The sequence below is a fragment of the Rhopalosiphum maidis genome, chromosome 1 (genome assembly GCF_003676215.2).
Source record: "Rhopalosiphum maidis isolate BTI-1 chromosome 1, ASM367621v3, whole genome shotgun sequence".
Lineage (NCBI taxonomy): Eukaryota > Metazoa > Arthropoda > Insecta > Hemiptera > Aphididae > Rhopalosiphum > Rhopalosiphum maidis.
Window position 1 is genome coordinate 30,280,918 of NC_040877.1, and position 18,168 is coordinate 30,299,085.

An 18,168-nucleotide genomic window follows, 5' to 3' on the forward strand; every position below is an offset into this window, starting at 1 on the left:
CTGTGATTGAGGCAATTGTTTGTGAGCTAGCAGCTGGGCAAGGGTATGAGATAACAAATAAGTAGGACAAATCGTTTACGGGTTTTGGATTTTGCTTTCAAAACCGGGAAAAAAATGCGGTGGTTTATGGGTTTTGAGTTCAAACCCGGGTGCAATTGTTTATGAGTTTTGTTTTCGAAACCGGATACAATTGTTTGCGAGTTACGAGTACGGGATACCAACATGGAAACATGGATCAAATTGTTTTCGTGTTGTGGGTTTTGTGTTTAAAACCCTTGTAAAGTTGTAAAATTATTTTTAGGTTCTGTGTTCAAAACTGGATAATATTGTTTATGAGTTTTTCATTTGTAACTGGGCACAAATTTGCGAGTAGTGTAATAAATGGTTTGGAAATATGTCAATTGCGCCAGAAATCACGGATAAGGAAAAAAATTATGGGATTCAAAAAGGTTATATGCATAAAAAACAAAAAAAATTTATTTGAAAAAAAAGTAATCAAGTTATACATTAAAGATAATACCCTTCCTCAGATTACTATTATTTAAATTCAACACTTTTCTAATTCTAAAACTATATATTTAGTTTACCTATTATGTATATTATTTTATAATAATAATAAGTATACAATATAATATATAAATCAATAATAAATATAACTGTCTATGATAAAATAATATTATATTGTAAATATTTAGATTAAAAAAACAGCTATTTGAATTGAACTAGGGTTTTTAGACTATAAGTCTATGTCTATACTCTATAACATAGTATACAATAACTTAAATAAATAAATAAATATTACTCACAAAATTATGTATAAATGTTTTACGGATCGCAGATTTGTGAGCGAATCCACGTGAGATCATTTACACATCTTGATTATATAATCTTAAAAACTATACATTTTCAACGTTTATATATAAAAAAAATGTTTGATCCCCCCCTCCCCGAATTTTTTTTTCATTTACGGTCTTTATGTAAAATATGAATAAATTGTAAATAATATACCAACTAATTAATAGTACTATATAGATAGGTAAGTATTAATTGATATAGCCAGTGCTCAGTGGCGTAGCAAGGGTTATGACGAAGTATGCCTCTACAAAAGTAGTATTTTTATTCTACTTTAAAAACGAAATTTTTTTCACTATGCATTTTGTCATTTTGAAATGTGTATGATTTTGTTTATTCAAACACACTACGTGTGAATTTAATAATTAAATTATGAAAAACGCATAAGGAAAATACCAAATTTTTCCATTAGTATTCCATTAATTATTGTTATTAACGAGTATATTGCGTACATTTGTCAAATTTTTAATCGGTAAAGGCGCTTTTTTCTAAGATTGCCAAGGGCTCTAACGCGTCTTTCTATGCTGACTAGGTAGTACCTACATGCAGTGCTTGATTTGGAAAAAAACTAGAAAAGAGACCCAAGACACTTAGAGGATATTGGATGGAACGAGCATTCCATACAAAATTTACAGTCATATTACCCAAAGCCCCCCACTCCCCCCTTCAGTCACCAAGTGGCGTATTTAGGATTTTACTGCCCCGGGTACACATTTTTTTAATGTCCTTTTCCTCACGTCGGTTTTTTATAGTGGAAATTTTTCTTACCCTAAAAAAACTTACAATACATGTGATATGCTAATAGTATCATGCAGTATAAAAATCTATTGAGTGTTCTAGAATGTTGAATATCGTAGGTTTTCTCAGTAGTACCCATGATAACAAAATAATCAAAGCCTGCAATTGTAAAATTTATTAATTTATTTTCATATCATATTTATTTTCATAATATGTTTATAAAAAAAACATCATTAAATTAATATTATAAGAAAAGTTCCCAGTTAAATTTGCTGCCCCCCAAAAAAGTGCCCCCCTTGTCCCCATAACCCCAAAAAATTATTAAATTGTATAAACACTTATTTATTTATTATATCATTCAATTATAATTTATAATACGATTATATCAATCTATTAAATATAATATCTATTATTTATGGAATAATCACAGATATAATATATTTATACTTCTGTAGGCATACTCGTAATCTTCAACCATATAAACTAAGTAAAAAATAAACTTAGTTTATAAGGTCGAAGAGCATTATACTTTCTTATCATTATATTTTACGGTTAGGAATTTTACAATCATTTTTTTTTCATAGTTGATACAAATGTACAAATATTATGATTATAGGTTATAGGTATATTTTGCATCATAAAAACTGATGATTTACAAATTCACTATAAGTAGTAAATGTTGCGATCCCAACGTTCCGTTTCAAATAAATAAAAAGGGTATGCTAAAAAAAATTAAAAATAAGAGGGACCCCATGAGCCCCACGTTCACCTATAATTCAAGCACTGTATAAATGTATATCAAATTTGTGGTTAAGTAAGAACTATAATTAAATTGAACGCACTTCTATTAAATTAATGGGTTATTGGGTTAAACTGCTTAGTAGGTACTTGAACGATATAAATGAAATCACAGTTTTTAAAGTATATTTATTTATATAAATAAATGTTATTTGTTAATTAGTTAACAAATCTTAAGTTATATAAAATAAAAAATATATAGTAAGGAACTTTATAAGTTGCTTTAATTATGATGTAATATTTCTTTATGAATCGACCAATGAAGTTTTTGTACCTTCTGAAATGTAATTGATTATTTAAATACAATATTTATATAATAGTGTACAATACTATAATAAAGGAACAAACTCAAGAAATTACTAATTTTTTATTTATTCTGTGAACAGACCGAGTTATTATTGTCACGAATGTTTAGTTGTTGTTACCACAACGTTGGTTATTACCATAATCTCGAAATTTGCAAAAAATTCTGTGTTTAGATAACAAAAGAAATATTAAAGCTGTTATCGTTGTTATAACTTATAATATTTTGCGAGATTAGTGAAGTTTTCCAATTTTCAATACATCTATTTTCTATATCAAAGCGATTCGTTTTCGGGGCTATCGATTTATTTTTGATACATGATTCATATTTATTCGTCCCCGTAACCAGTTTCTTACTCTCAGATTTCAATGGTTGTCCTATTTGCGACGATACGTTGACGATTGCCGCTCTGACCGAACTGAAAGACTGACGACAAAATCACAACAATAATAATACATTATTACTGTCATCATTGATATTGTTATTATGGTTCCGCATCCGATATTCGTCATGAATGCTGAAACGTCTCGTTACTACATCGACAACCTGTACACGCAAGACAACGCAAAATGCTATCAGGCGCTCAACTTCGTAAAGAACTCCATCATGGGTAGCAACAAGCAGAAGGGAATAGTTATCGCCAACGGCATACTGCCCAGGCTTTTGCAGGTAATTCATTATAAAATTGGAAATGAATATTCCTTTCAGCGCTTTTATTCGATTTACAAATGCAATATTTATTATTCTTTTATAGGTTTTACCCGACCAATCAAAAACACCAGATATCCGTCTAGAAACTGTAGTAATACTTGGCTCATTGGCCAAAGGAACTGAAGACCAAGTTAAGGCACTGGTGGATGCAAATGTTGTGACATATATATTCAATGCTTTCCTCATTGATGATGAACCAAAATTTACAGAAGCGTGTCTTCGTTGCATATGTACCATTTTACAATTTCCTTTTTCTGATTATTCCGTTGTGTTTAGTGATGTAGCCATTATAAGAAAGTTGATTAAAATCATTGAAGATTCTATTAGCAACAGTATTTGTGCCATGTCTATACTATCTTATTCTTGTCGTACAACAGCTCATCAAAATATACTATGGGAAGAAGGGATCGGTTTTATTTTGGCTAATCTATTGAACACTGAACTGGACGATTTATCCATTGCCACATTGAAATGTTTTGCTCGCGTTTGTCAAGATAACCCAATGATTTCTGCAGCTTTAGAAGAGACTGAATATAATGGTAAGACAATGCCAGAAATGTTAGACTCTATGCGAGGTGGTGATCGACCTACTAGTATGCGTTTAGCCGCATCAAAATGCATAACGTGTCTCTATCGAGCAGGAGCATTAGAAGTAAGTGATTCTAAAGTAATGTTTGGAGCATTACCAACTCTTGTGCGTTTATGTCAAAATGATCAAAAATGGGAACATCGTGTTGAAGCAGCTGAAATTTTAGCTGTACTCATCGAGGATGATGCTGAACTTCAGTCATTAGCAAGTATATCAAATCACCTGTTACAAACTCTAGCAGAGTTTGTGAATTATCCTGCACATCCCTTGGGGGAATATGGTGGCACTTATGGAGAACATAGGTCTAAAGAAATGAAACAAGCTGCTTTCAAAGTAAAAATAAATCATACATTTTTTCTAATTCTTTAGTATTCTTGAGTATTTATAATCATGTATGTTTTAGGTATTTGCATCTCTTGGGGCAAATGATGAAGAAATTCGCAAGCGTATAATTGAAACTGACAATTTAATTGATCATATAGTTTTAGGTCTGAAAGATCCTAGCCCTAAAGTGCAATTAGCTGCTGTTCGATGTTTACATTCTTTGTCACGTTCTGTCCAGCAACTACGTACAACTTTTCAAGATCATTCAGTTTGGAAACCTTTAATGACATTATTAGAAGGTGCTTCTGATGAAATTCTGAGTGTTACCTCGTCCACACTATGTAACCTTTTATTAGAATTTTCACCATCCAAAGAACCCATCTTAGAGTCAGGAGCTATAGAACTATTTTGCAGTTTAACTAAACGAGATGATCATTCATTAAGACTTAATGGTATATGGGCATTAATGAATATGGCATTCCAAGCAGAACAAAAAATTAAATCACAAATCCTAAGTACTTTGGGAACTGACCAAATATTCAATTTGTTATCTGATTCTCATATCAACATTCTAATGAAAACATTAGGACTGTTAAGAAATTTGCTTTCGACAAAACCTCACATTGACTATATAATGAACCTCTGCGGTGGTGATATAATACAGGCAGTGATGATGATTCTCGAAGGCGATCATTTGCCGGAGGTAAAGGAACAGGCATTGTGTATTTTAGCCAACATTGCTGATGGTGACATTGCTAAAGATTACATAATGAGAAATAATGAAATTCTGAAAAAAATACAAGAATACATGACAAATTGTAATGCAAAATTACAAGCTGCAGCAATATTTTGTGTTTCTAATCTTGTGTGGAAAGAAGATAGTGGTGCAGCTGACAGACAAGCCAAATTAAAGGAAATGGGCATTTTTAAACTTTTGCAGCAATTGATAACAACATCGGATTCATTGTTGTTTGACAAAGTAAAAACTGCATTGACCCAGTTTTCAGACTCTTGACAAATCAGCTGTTACAACTTGCCGCCTTCTGTTGGCGTGTAAGTAAAATGTTTATTTATTCATCCTTTCATTAAAAATAAAGCCTTCAACAACAATTTATTGTAATCTTGTTTTATTTTATTTAATATAAATTATAAATTGTGAAAGGCAATGTTATTATAAACATTTGTAAAAAATTTCTTTTGATTCTTACAAATCTATTGTATATTTTTTTTTTTTATCATATTCATTATTTGTTAATTATTTTAATTTAGCTGATAAATATTTTGTTTTCATCATATGATTAAACTAAATCTAATTTAATATTTGTACTCTAATTATTTTTCTTGCCCAGTATAATATGTATAGAGATAATTTATGTTTAAGAAACATTATTTGAGTGTGAGGTTATGAAAAGACAAAATATAAATTAATAATATCCATAATTTATTTCAACTAAGGAATCGTTATTTGGAAGAGAAATTTTTACATATACATGAATATCCTATGTTAAATCCTGTATGAACATTTAATCCTAAAGTCCATAAATTGGCTATATTTTAGCCTATATTATGATCGTTGCAAATAACAATACAAAAAAATACAAAATTAGTATTGAGCACCTATAATCAATTACTGAATGCACATAAATTGAAAATAATTTATAATAAATTATAAGTAAATTATAATAATTTTTATTTGTAATAAGTAAAAAAAATTATATGTATATATATAAATATATAAATAAATAATAATTAATATATGATTTTTTTTTTTTTATAAATTTAAATTATTGTAACCCAGTCATGAAGAAAGACTACATCATTGTTCCAAATACAGGATTATGTCGACATATACTCGGCCCATATTCTTCATAATCTTTTTTCGAATGGCACACTGTATAAAACTCAGGCTAAGAGAAAGAATAATAAAAAAATAAAATCAATAAATTGTGTTTATGAAACATTAACTGAAAAAGATATAATTAAAAATGTGCACGTACTGAAGAAGCTAACATACTGCCGCCAAACCAAACTGCATACCTTTGCATGTTGTGAGTATACACTTGAACATCAATAGGTTTGGGCTAAACATTAAAAGATATTATGAGCTGTTTGTATAAATAGTGTTTTAATAATATTTACTTTTAAATTATCTCCAGCTATTTTTTCACTACGTTTCAATCTAGCATCAACCACACGTTTGATGTCTCTCTGAAGACGTCTACCAAAGTCTTTAAACATAGTTGAACCTCCAGATAAAACAATATTATCATACAATGGACGACGCACATCAATTGGACAATTTTGAATAACTGTGTCAACCATTTCGGATATGGGAGTAGTAAAATCGGGATTTGAAAACTATAAAATAACAGAATTATAAACTCCTTTATGACAAAAGAAGAAGAATACATACTTCAGGATGGAAGAAAATTTCTGGTCCCAAGAACCGTTCATATCCAACATCTACAGAAAATGGTTGCTTAGTCACACTGTTAATGCCATCATATTTTCTTAACCATTTTGATGGCTCTGAATCATACTTGGCAAATTCTTTGGCAATATCTGGACATATATAGGAGTAACGCTCTTTAATTGCTTTAGCTGTTTCCAAACTTTGTTCTGGTGGAATACCAATTTCTCTTTCTCTCAACAATGATTGAATAAAATATGTTATATTACGGCCAGCTATTGGTATGTGTTTAATGCAACTACCAATTACGTAGCCTTCAGCCTGAAATCATAAAAACTAATTAATACATACAATTTTGGCTAAAACCAATCTTTCCCTTTTCTATCAACATTTAACCTATTTCTGATTCAATTAAGATAGGGAAAAATCAGTTTCAGTTACTACGTACTTATATTATCTCAGTGCACAGAAAATACTATAAGAAATATTTTTCATGATTTAAAATAATTGTAAGTGAACTTGGTTGTTATATAACAGTAAGTTATCAAAAGTTTGTAAGATATATATTAAATAACGTTTTATTATTTATTTGTCTTGTATTAGTTATTAGTTTTATCACTTAGGTTTTAGATAAATATATTATAATTATTTTGTTTAAATGGAAAACATCACAGTTTATTTTTCTTGGGATAATTTACCATATAAACATAAAATTACTAAATGTAGAAAAATGCAAGCAAGACATTCATTGTAAATATATGTAATATAAGACTAAATTTGTCTAACTGAAGATATGGAAATATATCAAATCAATAAACCACATTTATTTAGGAATAATAAAAATACAATATTCCAAAAATGTTTATTTACAATTTGCTATTAAAATGTAACTAATGAAAATTAGAAAAACTTAGTAAAATATTTCATACAATAATGTCACTTTAATCAAGCATAAGGTAAAAATTAATGTAGATTTTAATTTAAGATGTTTAGTTTCTAATCAAATTTTTTATCATAAATCCTATAATGCAAAATGTTTTTAAAAGTATGAGAAATATACAATCAATACATAATATAGTCTAAGATTATTATGGACTCATGGTTTCACAGAACTTACTAGAAACTTAAGATTAACAAATGTTATGTTAGTATGTAAACACACTCAACACTTCTACAATAAACAACAAATCAAAAATAATATTTATTACTAAATATTTATCTTGAAAAGGTTGTAGATTAAAATAGAAGTAATAATTGGCTTTGCAAACCTCCAATCTGTCCAATACTCATTGAAGTGCCTCTCGCATTGTGAATGACGATCTAACGGCTGCTAATACGAAAAATAACAAAAGCATTGGCTAAAATGCAAAACTATTGAAGACTGTCAAGAAAAAGGAGTATGTGGGGCACAATAAGAAGGGAATCCATAGTACAGAATATTTAGAAGTTCTATCAATGTTGAATCCCAAGATCTTCATACCACATAAATATTATACCATTATACTTGAACTTTTGTTTTTATTCAATAATTACTGTTTTATTTAAATTTATAACAATTTTCTTAAATTAATTAAAACACTACATCATATACTAATATCTGGGTTACAAGCAGAGAAACACATAATAAAATTAAATATGTTGTAGTTATCCTAAAATATTCATACACGTTTTTACTTTTTAGTTTAAATAAAATTAAGTAAATGAATCTTAGAAAGAATTATTAAAGACGAAACAAATAATAAATACATAATGTGTTATATATAAAAGACAAAATTAACTATGCCTTATCAATTGTATTGCAGTAATAACTAATAAGAATAATAAAATACTTACTACTGGAATTATATGAGTTACACCATCACCACTATCCACTACAAGGCCTGTCAGTATACGTTCATGAAGTGGCCGAGATTTCCACGAAGCAGATAATGCTAATACAGCTTGTACAGCAATATAAAGACCAGGAATGTTGAATGTTTCAAACATTATTTCTAGCAAAAAGTAAAAATGTAATTTAATTTATAAAAAATTCATAGTATTTATTATTATTTAATTAAGAGGATGCTAGATCCTAATGGTTGTCTCCATTGTGTGTTATAAGTAAGAATTGACCTATTATAAAAGTTAAAGATTAGAACATTATTTGTGTTCAAGCATAGGCTTTTTTCAATATTTCAATTTTTAAGTTAGATATAAGTTTATAATTTGTAATATTTAGTAATAATAACTTAAACATTAAAATATTAAAAAAGTACTGATGCTAAGACACAGATATTCTCTTTAATTTTTATTATAGGTCAAGTTACTCTAATATTAAATCTAACAATACAAAACTGATGCTACTGAACACAAATTTGGTATGTTTTATATTTGTAATTTAGTAACAAATAGTTTACAACTAACTGTTCTATTTAAGTTTAATTACCTGCAGTATATTCACGATTTTCTGGTGTGTTTAATGGTGGTTCGGTTAATAAAAAATGGTGATCTTCAGGCTCAGCTCTTAAATATTTAAAGATACAGTGTTCTAAAAATCTTTCCATTAAATCCCAGTCTTCAATTAAACCATGCCTCACTGGATACTATGAAATTTAATTAAACCAGTTAAAATTTTATTTTTATTTTTCTACAGTGATTTTTAAATGTAAGTACTTTAACGGAATAACCCTTGGCATCAAATGCTTCATCTCCTATGTAGAAATCCAAATCTTCCACACCTTTTGTCAGCCGTCTAACTGTCTGATCACCTACCTTGGCTGACTCTTTGATGGCAATCGCCGATGGTATTATCATCTGCGGCTCTTTGTTGGGAGCGAATCCCAACTTGGTATACCTGAACGTTAATAATATTATTAGCAACTAGTAATTGTTAAGTATGAGAGAGGGCGATGATGTCCGGGGAAATACGGCAGAATGAAATAATATTTTTATGATCTAAGGGATGGGCCAACCGGTACTCACCCAGTTCCCACATCGATGACGCATGGTGGAAGTCTGCCTAGCATGTCGTCGGTGGCGGTTGAATTGAATTGCTCTGACAGATAGTGACCTCAAAATAAGAAAATAATATTGTAAAAGAAACTAAATAATAATAAAATATACGAGTCGTAAGTCGTATAATTGTTGAGATTGTTTGATTATTTTCACGTATATTGGACTATACAAGTCCAACAATAATCATTATCTATATCTGTGGGCCCGAATGACATTTTTACTGATAAACGCTGTTAATACCACAGAGTAATAATACCGCACAGTACCATGATTATCTGGTCATGGATGAGTAAAAAGGACTATTATCAAAGCGAAATACCACAAATCCATTATCATAAAAAACTATTGATAGTATTTTAATCAGTTTTATTTATTGTTTTTGTGCATTTTGACGGAATTACCCTTTAAGACACTTAACTGTCTATTATTAAAGTACAATAAATATGAAATACTATGTACATTATAATAGACAGAATATGTGGGCACGATCATCTACTCGTCTCAAACTGACGTAACTTCTTTAGAGTCTTGATTAGTGTTCCTGAATAAAATCAACTAATAGATATTCCGAATTTGTCTATCACCACCGTCGTCATTTGTGTTCAGAAAATGGACGAACCTTCTACCAGTTTCAATTCGTGCAAGAAGTTATCGTATTCCATACATTCCTATTCGAGTTACTTGCCGACTTATGTACCAGAGTAAGGACAGCTTACCATTACACTTATTGTTTATTCATTAAATAATATTAACCGATGCCCATAATATATATTTAAGTCATTACCCTTTCTCATTTCGTTTTCATTAAAAATCTATTGGTATGTAGGTATTTACCAGAAAATAGTTATTTCAACACTTGTTTCAACTTGATAATACGATTATGTTTTCAATAAGCTCGCTTCAATGAATTATATTCTGTAGACTGTAGAGTATTATGTATATTATGTACTTTATGATTGTATAAAAATTATATACAAATTGACACAGCAATGGTCACATTTTTGTCATAATAATTGTTAACTATCTATTATAAATGTAGATAATAAATAAATCAACTGATTGTTGTTGAGCTATAAAAAAATGTTTCTTTTGAAGTAAATATACTAATATTATAGAATTTTCTAAATTCTTAGGTACCTACGACCTACCTACTATACTTGTTAACCTACCTGATTTTATGAATTTACTTCTGAATAAATTATTTATATACCTATATAAATAATGTATTTATCATATATATCCTGTATTTTATCATATATTTCTTACCTCAAGGTTAGTAGGTACAAAAAAAATGTACGTTTTGACTCATCATAATAGACTGTATAGTTAGTTTCAAATTATAGTAATATTTGATAAGTTTTAAATATATTTGTACCCTTTGACAGGCAAGGCTATAATCTCATAGAAAGAGACAAAACTGGTCACGGATGACCCAAGTATTTTTTATCCATTTTTTACAAATATTTAAAAAGTATTATTTATTTCATATTTCACCTTAAAAACATTTTTACTCAGGTATATAATACAAACATTTATGTACAAAAAAAGTATTCAATTTATTTATAAACTTTTTAATTTTGATAATAAAAAAAATTAAGAATCTATTTGGTTTGAATAAAAAAAAGAAAGGTATAGAGGGGGAGAACCGATTATCAATAGTATTTTATAGAGAGGAGTGCTTTAAAAATAGTTTTGGTTATGGGTGACTGGCCTTGCCTGTTGAGGGGTATATACTATAAACAATAATTTATATCTTTATTATTATTTAAATTTTAACTAAAAAAATAAAGCAATCTTTTTGTATATATAATCTATATTTTTTAATATTTAATGTTTATTTATTGATTATTATTAGCTAAAATTATTATTTTACCCTGATTAACAACTCGATAAATACATTGTATTTATTAGGTAGGTATATTGTACTAAAAGTTTCAACCTTAAAAAATGTATTTATCTTGGTACTGTTCCAATATTTTTACCTTGCATAAAGCCTTTAATTTCTATAAAATTGTCAATGTCATATAGATAATAAATTATTTTTTAAGTTGTTATTATCAATCCAATTTGACCAGATTAACCAATGTAGTTCTAATGATATTTTTTGTAGAGTAAATTATTAATTTTAATTAAAAAAACTGATTTTTTTAAATTATTATTTTATTTTGAGTAGCTTTTATTAAAATAAAATTTGATGTTTTTATATGTTCACAGAAATATTTTACAAAATAATCAAGAAGATCAAAGTTCTAGATGGTCTTCTATGTCCAATAGTCCACCTCAAGTACAATTAATAATATTATACATCATATTATATAAATTAGATCTATTTTGCTAATTTACTTAAAATAATTATTTATTAATTTACAGTATTTAATTTTGAAACTACAAAACACTTCCATTGTAAAGTATATAAAGTTTGGCAAGTATGAACGACCACATGTATGCAATTTAAAAAGATTTAAAGTTTACGGTGGATTAGGAGATGATACAAAGATTGAATTGCTCTATAGGTGATAATTTCTTTGTATTAAACATTTGTTTGTTATTTATACTTTTACTATTTTTCTTGTTTTTGTTTTAGTGGTCTCAGCAATAATAGCGAGTTAGAAACATTTAATTTACGTCATACTCTTGAAAATAGCGCAATGATACCTGTAAGATATATCAGATTAGAACCTCTTGAATCCTGGGGTTCAAATTTTAATTACAGTCTTTGGTATGTCGAGTTACATGGCATTGATGATTCTCATATTATAGCCAATGAAATCACTAGATTCCATCAAGTATGTTTTAAAATTATATAATTATCTATTATTCAATTGTTATTATTATGAAATATTATGTTATTAGTTCCGAGAAGAAACATTAATTCGATTATGTCTCAAACATTTTCGTCAAAATCATTATGACCTAGCTGCCAATGTTCTCTTACACAATTCACATGTAACATTAGAACACCCATTTTTATCACAACTATATGATACAATAGTTACACATGGAAATTATGAGATGACTGAGATTTTAATAGATCAAGCAATAAATGGTTAGTCTTTACTCCTTGAGTATTTAAAACTTTACTATAAAAATCAATGATTTGTTTTAGATGGTTTTTTAGAAGGTTTTATGAAGAGTCAAAGTTTCAAACCTATTTGGAATTTAGTTAAAGAACATGATAATGCAGCTAAAAAAAGGCCGTGTATGCGTGGAGGTCATCAAATGTGTATTGATTCGGCCACTGGAATTATATATCTACTTGGTGGGTGGGATGGGCATAAAGATTTATCCGATTTATGGTGCTTTACTATTGCAACTGGTATATGGCGTTGTATTTCAACTAATGTAGAAGAACATGTAAAATTATTTAATTTTTATTAGCCAAATAATTATGTGTACAATTATTGAACCAATAAAATGTATTTTACATAGGGTGGACCAAGTCCACGGTCATGTCATAAAGTATGTATTGACATGGAAAGGAAACAAATTTTCGTTTTAGGAAGATTTTATGAAGCTCAGTCATATATTGGTGATTACCCTCAGGTATTATTGTCATTTTATTATTAATATTTTGTATCTATATTTGTTCATAAAATGTCTTTTTTTTTTTTTAGAGTGATTTTTATGTCTATGACATTGAACAGAATCAGTGGACTTTAATATGTGCTGACACAAGTATAATGGGTGGACCCAAATTATTGTTTGACCACCAAATGGTTATGGATTCTATATCATCAACTATTTATGTATTTGGTGGTAGGGTGGTAGCATCTTCTTCTAGGTTTGAACAAATTATAAAATTTAACAATAACATTTTAAAGAAAAAAAAAATAGTATTTGTTTTATTTAATTTAGATGTAGTTCTGACGAAGCTCAAAAAAACAATCCAGATTTTTCAGGTTTTTACAAATATCACGTTCCAACTAATACATGGACTTGTATTCTGCCAGACACATTCCACGAAATCAAAGTCCAAAATGGACTTGTGACACACAATCCACAGTCGGTAGCATCACGCGGAGGACATTCTTTATTATTACATTCAGTATGTTTTATTTTATTTTTAATGATAGTTATAACCTATGATAATTAAACATACTCTAATGAAATTTGTTTATCAACAGAAAATGAGACGGATATATATATTTGGTGGTCAGCGGCTAAAATGGGCACAGAGATGTCCAGAATTCCTATGGTATGATATTGAAACAGGGATAACACAATCAATGCCAATTCCATCAACTGTTGATAAGCCACCTATAGGGTATACACAGCGTGCTACAATTGACACAGATCATGATGAAATATATGTTTTATCTGTAAGTATAGTTATTTTTTCTTATACCTTATATGAATTATATTTTTATTACTTATTTTAATGTAGAGTCTTAGTAAAGACAAGGATCGCAAAGAGGATAAAGTTCAAAATGCATTCTGGGTATATTTTATTCAACAAAATAAATGGTAAACCTATATATTTATATTTAATTCTATACCATAACAACTAAGATACTTTTCTCTGTACTTATCAGAAAATCTTCTCTCAACTTAATGCCCTAAAAGAGTAATGAAATATGTGCATTAAAAATCTTAAATATGCTTTAGTGATATATTAATATGCATTAAATATGTTTTTATAAAATGAATATAAAAATTAATAGTTATTCAAACATTTTAATAAAATATTCACTATCTTTTCTATTATTACCTATTTAAATTTTTATTACATAATTTAACTTAATGTTTGTCAATAATATGTATCAAATCTTTTAATATCAAAATCAGTTAAATTTGATAAAATGTGTAATTAAGTTTTTGAATTAGTGTTGAAAATGTGGTTATAGTGATGCAGAACAGTATAAATGTCAAACATAGTTTCTGTTATTATTGTAGCTAAGTATTATGATATTCAATATAAATAAAGAATTAATATTTTTACAGTAAATAAATTTAATGATATAATCAGATATCACCAACTATATAGTAAATATACGTCGTCAAATATTATTTTATATCATTACTTTGATTTTTACTATTTTATTTTATTTTTATATTTCATTCATTGTGTAGGTATAATAAAAAAATGTATTATATGTTTGAAAAAAATTGCGAATAAGGTTATGTTTAATATCATAGTATGATACTATCTCATATATGAAACAATATAGATACTAAAAAAATATTCTACTGCATTATTTCTTATATGTAAAAAAATAAAATATATTTATATTTTAACCAAATTAAGTAAGTTTCAATTATTTTATTATACAATATGCAACATTGCAACTTATAGGTATGTGTTTATTTAGAAATATGTAAACATACATTTTATCAATGGATTTCACACATAAAAAAAATATACTTATATATTTTTAATTAGAATTCTCATAGGTTAAATGTATAAAAATAATTGTATAGAATTCCAGGTCCAACTTATCGGCGTTGTAAATTATTTTTATACTTTATTTATTTATTATATTTTAAAATTTGATATAATTTTGATATTTTGACTCTAGATAATTTAACTATAGACTTAAAAATAAAATAAATATAAAGTTAAACATACCTGTAAACTAATTTTAAGTTAATGTCAAACTAATGGCCAAAGAAGCCGATATTTTTTAGGTCAATAAAAAAAAAAAAAATATAAGTAACATTTACATTAAATCTCATTAAGTTATGTTAACATCTAAAATAAATTAACTACCACCACATGGCTTAACAAAAAAAGGAAAATATTAGAACATCTTAAAAAATCATACTTTTACAAGACTGATATCTGTATTAGTATTTTAAAATGAATAAACATGTTTTAATATACATTTTATATTACTAAAATAATCAAATGTAAGTTTTATAATTTTTAGGATCTGTATCTATAAAAATCACAATGCTGATGAACAATATTGGAATAGAATGCAACATTTAGAACCGTGTCCTCGTTTTGCATATCAATTGGTATATGATCAAAAGAATAAGGTTGATGCTTCTATCATTAACAATTAACTAATTATGTTTTTCCCAGTATTCTATAATGTTGATTATATTGAATTAACCAAAATTATGTTTTCATATAATCAAGACACACTATTTATTTGGTGGAAATCCTGGACGAGCTGATGCTCAAAATTTAAGATTAGACGATTTTTGGGAGCTCAAAGTATATAGATGCACTAACTCAGAAATCAGCATTCAATGCAGACTGTTAATTCGGAAATTCAAGTAAGTTTTTGTTAATATATTCCTACAATGGATATCCTTAATATCATGATCCTTATAGGTTTCAAGAAATTAAGAAAAAAGATAAAGTAGCTGCCATGCAATTTTTACAAACATCTGTATCAGAACTAATTAATCATTCCGACATGGAGCAAACTCGAGAAGTAAGCCAAAGTGATAGCTAATAAATTATCAACATTTAAGTATATTAAATTTAGTTTATTTTTGTTTTATCCAAATGTATAGTCATACATTTTTTCATATTATCTATTGATTTATATACTAATATTACTTAGTATATTAGTTGTATAAAAACTATTAATTATTTATTTTGTATAAATTCGCTTCATATATCATCCCATGTAAAAGTATATAATTAAAAAATACTTTTGATGTTTGAATTTAAAAAATTTAAACTCCAATTAAACAAATGAAAAATAGTTTCAGGGAACTGCAGCTTTATTGTTTAAAGATGACAACCAAACCGGTGATTTTAATGATCAAATACACAAGTGGCGTTGTAGTTTGTTTGAAAAATTGTGTGAGTTTTTTCCTAAATCAATGGTTCAACCCCAAGAAAATTTAGTCGATTTGATTTCCTTATAACTAGACCATGTTTAAAATTTTAGTTTTGACTGTATTTGTTTTGTTTATTATATTATTAGTTCCTTTGTTCACGTGTTATTTTTCTAATCTAAGTTTGTATTATTTTAATTGAAAATACGACTTATTTTCATCATAGTTTGTCCCATTATTATTATTTACATTGAAATTAAAAATGAATGCTACTGCATTTTTTCAAAAATGAAATTGACATTAATATTTTGTTAATTACCAAATTAATTGGTAATTTTTTAATCAAATGAACAATTACAAGCAATAATAATTCTTTAAGTAATATTATTTAACTTGTATAATACTCTTTGAAACTTGAGTAAAATATTTGTATAGTGTCCTTTGAAAATTAATTTATAATAGTTGGATAATTTAGACTTTTGTAAATGGTTTTTTTCATTTCCGCCATTGCTTCTGTCACTAATATAAATTAGTCACTATTTGTATAATGCCTATATTACAAATAGGTTAAATTTGTATGTGAAAGTACTATTAAGAATTAACTGTTCGGTTTGATTTTTACAATTATTATAATGATAATGTGTAAATTTAAATTAATATTTTTTAAATATTGTTAATCTTAATTTTAAAAATATGTTCACTAGTCTAATGTTTTTAATTTTAATTTTATATACCTTACATAAGATTAAAATGTTTACCAAAATAGTTTGTATTGAGTCATACCAACTTTATTCATGACAATTATTTTTATTTATATGATCTCTAAACATTGATTCTTATTTCTTATTATTGAAAATAAATGTATTTATTATTTGCATATAGTTTATGTTATATTGTTAATCTACTTATAATTTTATTAAAATAAAATAATTTGATTTTGTACTTATAAGCTTTTCAGTTTTCGCAATTTATTATAACTCAAAATATAATTAATGAGCCCAACTACAGGTATAGATACATACAATTAAATATGGGCACCCCGGGAATTGGCTAATTGGGCCATAATTAACCTTTTTCTAAAAGGTCTACAGTAATTGGGCCACTATTTTCAATGATTTTTTTATTATTTTTTATCCTGTAATTGGCCCATCATTAAATTTTAAATTTATGTAAAATAATATTTAATATAAGTTTTATTGAGAGTTCAATCAAAAGTGTATATTAAAATTTGAAGTGTAGGAACATTAAAAGCCAGAAAATTAATTTTAATTTGAAAAAATAATATTCTTAATGAAATTAAAAAATACAAAGAAGGGGAAAAAGATTAATTCTAACTTCTAAAATCCGTATCATATTGTTTAAAAAAATAATTGTATTTTTATGTATAAAAAAAAATTAGTTAATAAACGCTACATACATACTTATCTGTTTTTGTGTTATACATGTATGACCCAATCTCTGGATACACTTTAAAAATATAAATTTAATTTGTGGCCCAATCTCCGGGTAGTAAAAGTTAAGCTAATATTTTATATGAAGCTGGTAGATAAATGTAGTTCTATTACCAACCTTCTGTTAACATTAGTTATTTAGCCTTATTGGCATATTAATATTTCAATATAAGCAACAGGCAAACAGACTTAATATTGTATATATCAGCGTTTCTCAAAGTGCGGGTCGTCAGTCAATTTTTAGTGGGTCGCGAACAAATTT

At 27.2% G+C, this 18,168-nt stretch overlaps 3 protein-coding genes across 5 annotated transcripts; 2 read left to right on the forward strand and 1 right to left on the reverse strand.

Moving 5' to 3' along the window:
- The first annotated feature begins 2,912 nt into the window (after positions 1-2,912).
- On the forward strand, positions 2,913-5,484 carry LOC113560562 (armadillo repeat-containing protein 8-like). Its single transcript, XM_026966505.1, has 3 exons — positions 2,913-3,361; positions 3,447-4,325; positions 4,396-5,484. Exons 1-3 carry the CDS (start codon positions 3,179-3,181, stop codon positions 5,329-5,331), a joined length of 1,998 nt encoding a protein of 665 aa, XP_026822306.1. The 5' UTR covers positions 2,913-3,178; the 3' UTR covers positions 5,332-5,484.
- Positions 5,485-5,736: 252 nt separating this feature from the next.
- LOC113558302 (actin-related protein 3) lies at positions 5,737-9,909 on the reverse strand. The gene is made up of 8 exons (XM_026963772.1): positions 9,688-9,909; positions 9,379-9,559; positions 9,152-9,308; positions 8,560-8,717; positions 6,730-7,047; positions 6,456-6,674; positions 6,314-6,397; positions 5,737-6,223 (listed from the first exon to the last, which is right to left on the reverse strand). The coding sequence occupies exons 1-8, from the start codon at positions 9,729-9,731 to the stop codon at positions 6,128-6,130; spliced, it is 1,257 nt and encodes a 418-aa protein (XP_026819573.1). The 5' UTR covers positions 9,732-9,909; the 3' UTR covers positions 5,737-6,127.
- Positions 9,910-10,080: 171 nt separating this feature from the next.
- On the forward strand, positions 10,081-16,748 carry LOC113560929 (muskelin). Of its 3 annotated transcripts, none has more exons than XM_026967060.1 (15): positions 10,082-10,421; positions 11,935-12,004; positions 12,091-12,233; positions 12,305-12,506; positions 12,574-12,766; positions 12,827-13,074; positions 13,150-13,263; positions 13,335-13,501; positions 13,576-13,765; positions 13,845-14,039; positions 14,105-14,184; positions 15,588-15,678; positions 15,803-15,942; positions 16,001-16,103; positions 16,381-16,748. In XM_026967060.1, the coding sequence occupies exons 1-15, from the start codon at positions 10,330-10,332 to the stop codon at positions 16,543-16,545; spliced, it is 2,193 nt and encodes a 730-aa protein (XP_026822861.1). In that variant the 5' UTR covers positions 10,082-10,329; the 3' UTR covers positions 16,546-16,748. The 3 variants fall into 3 exon arrangements, with proteins under 3 accessions (XP_026822862.1, XP_026822861.1, XP_026822860.1); XM_026967059.1 differs by having other exon boundaries at positions 10,083-10,421; positions 15,588-15,699; XM_026967061.1 differs by lacking the exons at positions 16,001-16,103; positions 16,381-16,748 and having other exon boundaries at positions 10,081-10,421; positions 15,746-15,942.
- The last annotated feature ends 1,420 nt before the right edge of the window (positions 16,749-18,168 follow it).

What these genes read in the sequence shown, in the direction of transcription:
- LOC113560562 (XM_026966505.1), top strand. Translation starts at nt 3,179, where the DNA reads ATGGTTCCGCATCCGATATTCGTCATGAATGCTGAAACGTCTCGTTAC. An exon ending in TACTGCCCAGGCTTTTGCAG is followed by an intron (nt 3,362 to 3,446) that starts GTAATTCATTAT and finishes ATTCTTTTATAG; the next exon opens with GTTTTACCCGACCAATCAAA. An exon ending in TGAAACAAGCTGCTTTCAAA is followed by an intron (nt 4,326 to 4,395) that starts GTAAAAATAAAT and finishes TGTATGTTTTAG; the next exon opens with GTATTTGCATCTCTTGGGGC.
- LOC113558302 (XM_026963772.1), bottom strand. Translation starts at nt 9,731, where the DNA reads ATGCTAGGCAGACTTCCACCATGCGTCATCGATGTGGGAACTGG. An exon ending in GTCATCGATGTGGGAACTGG is followed by an intron (nt 9,560 to 9,687) that starts GTGAGTACCGGT and finishes ATTAACGTTCAG; the next exon opens with GTATACCAAGTTGGGATTCG. An exon ending in AAATTTTCTTCCATCCTGAA is followed by an intron (nt 6,675 to 6,729) that starts GTATGTATTCTT and finishes GTTATTTTATAG; the next exon opens with TTTTCAAATCCCGATTTTAC.
- LOC113560929 (XM_026967059.1), top strand. Translation starts at nt 10,330, where the DNA reads ATGGACGAACCTTCTACCAGTTTCAATTCGTGCAAGAAGTTATCGTAT. An exon ending in TATATGATCAAAAGAATAAG is followed by an intron (nt 15,700 to 15,802) that starts GTTGATGCTTCT and finishes CATATAATCAAG; the next exon opens with ACACACTATTTATTTGGTGG. An exon ending in CTGTTAATTCGGAAATTCAA is followed by an intron (nt 15,943 to 16,000) that starts GTAAGTTTTTGT and finishes TGATCCTTATAG; the next exon opens with GTTTCAAGAAATTAAGAAAA.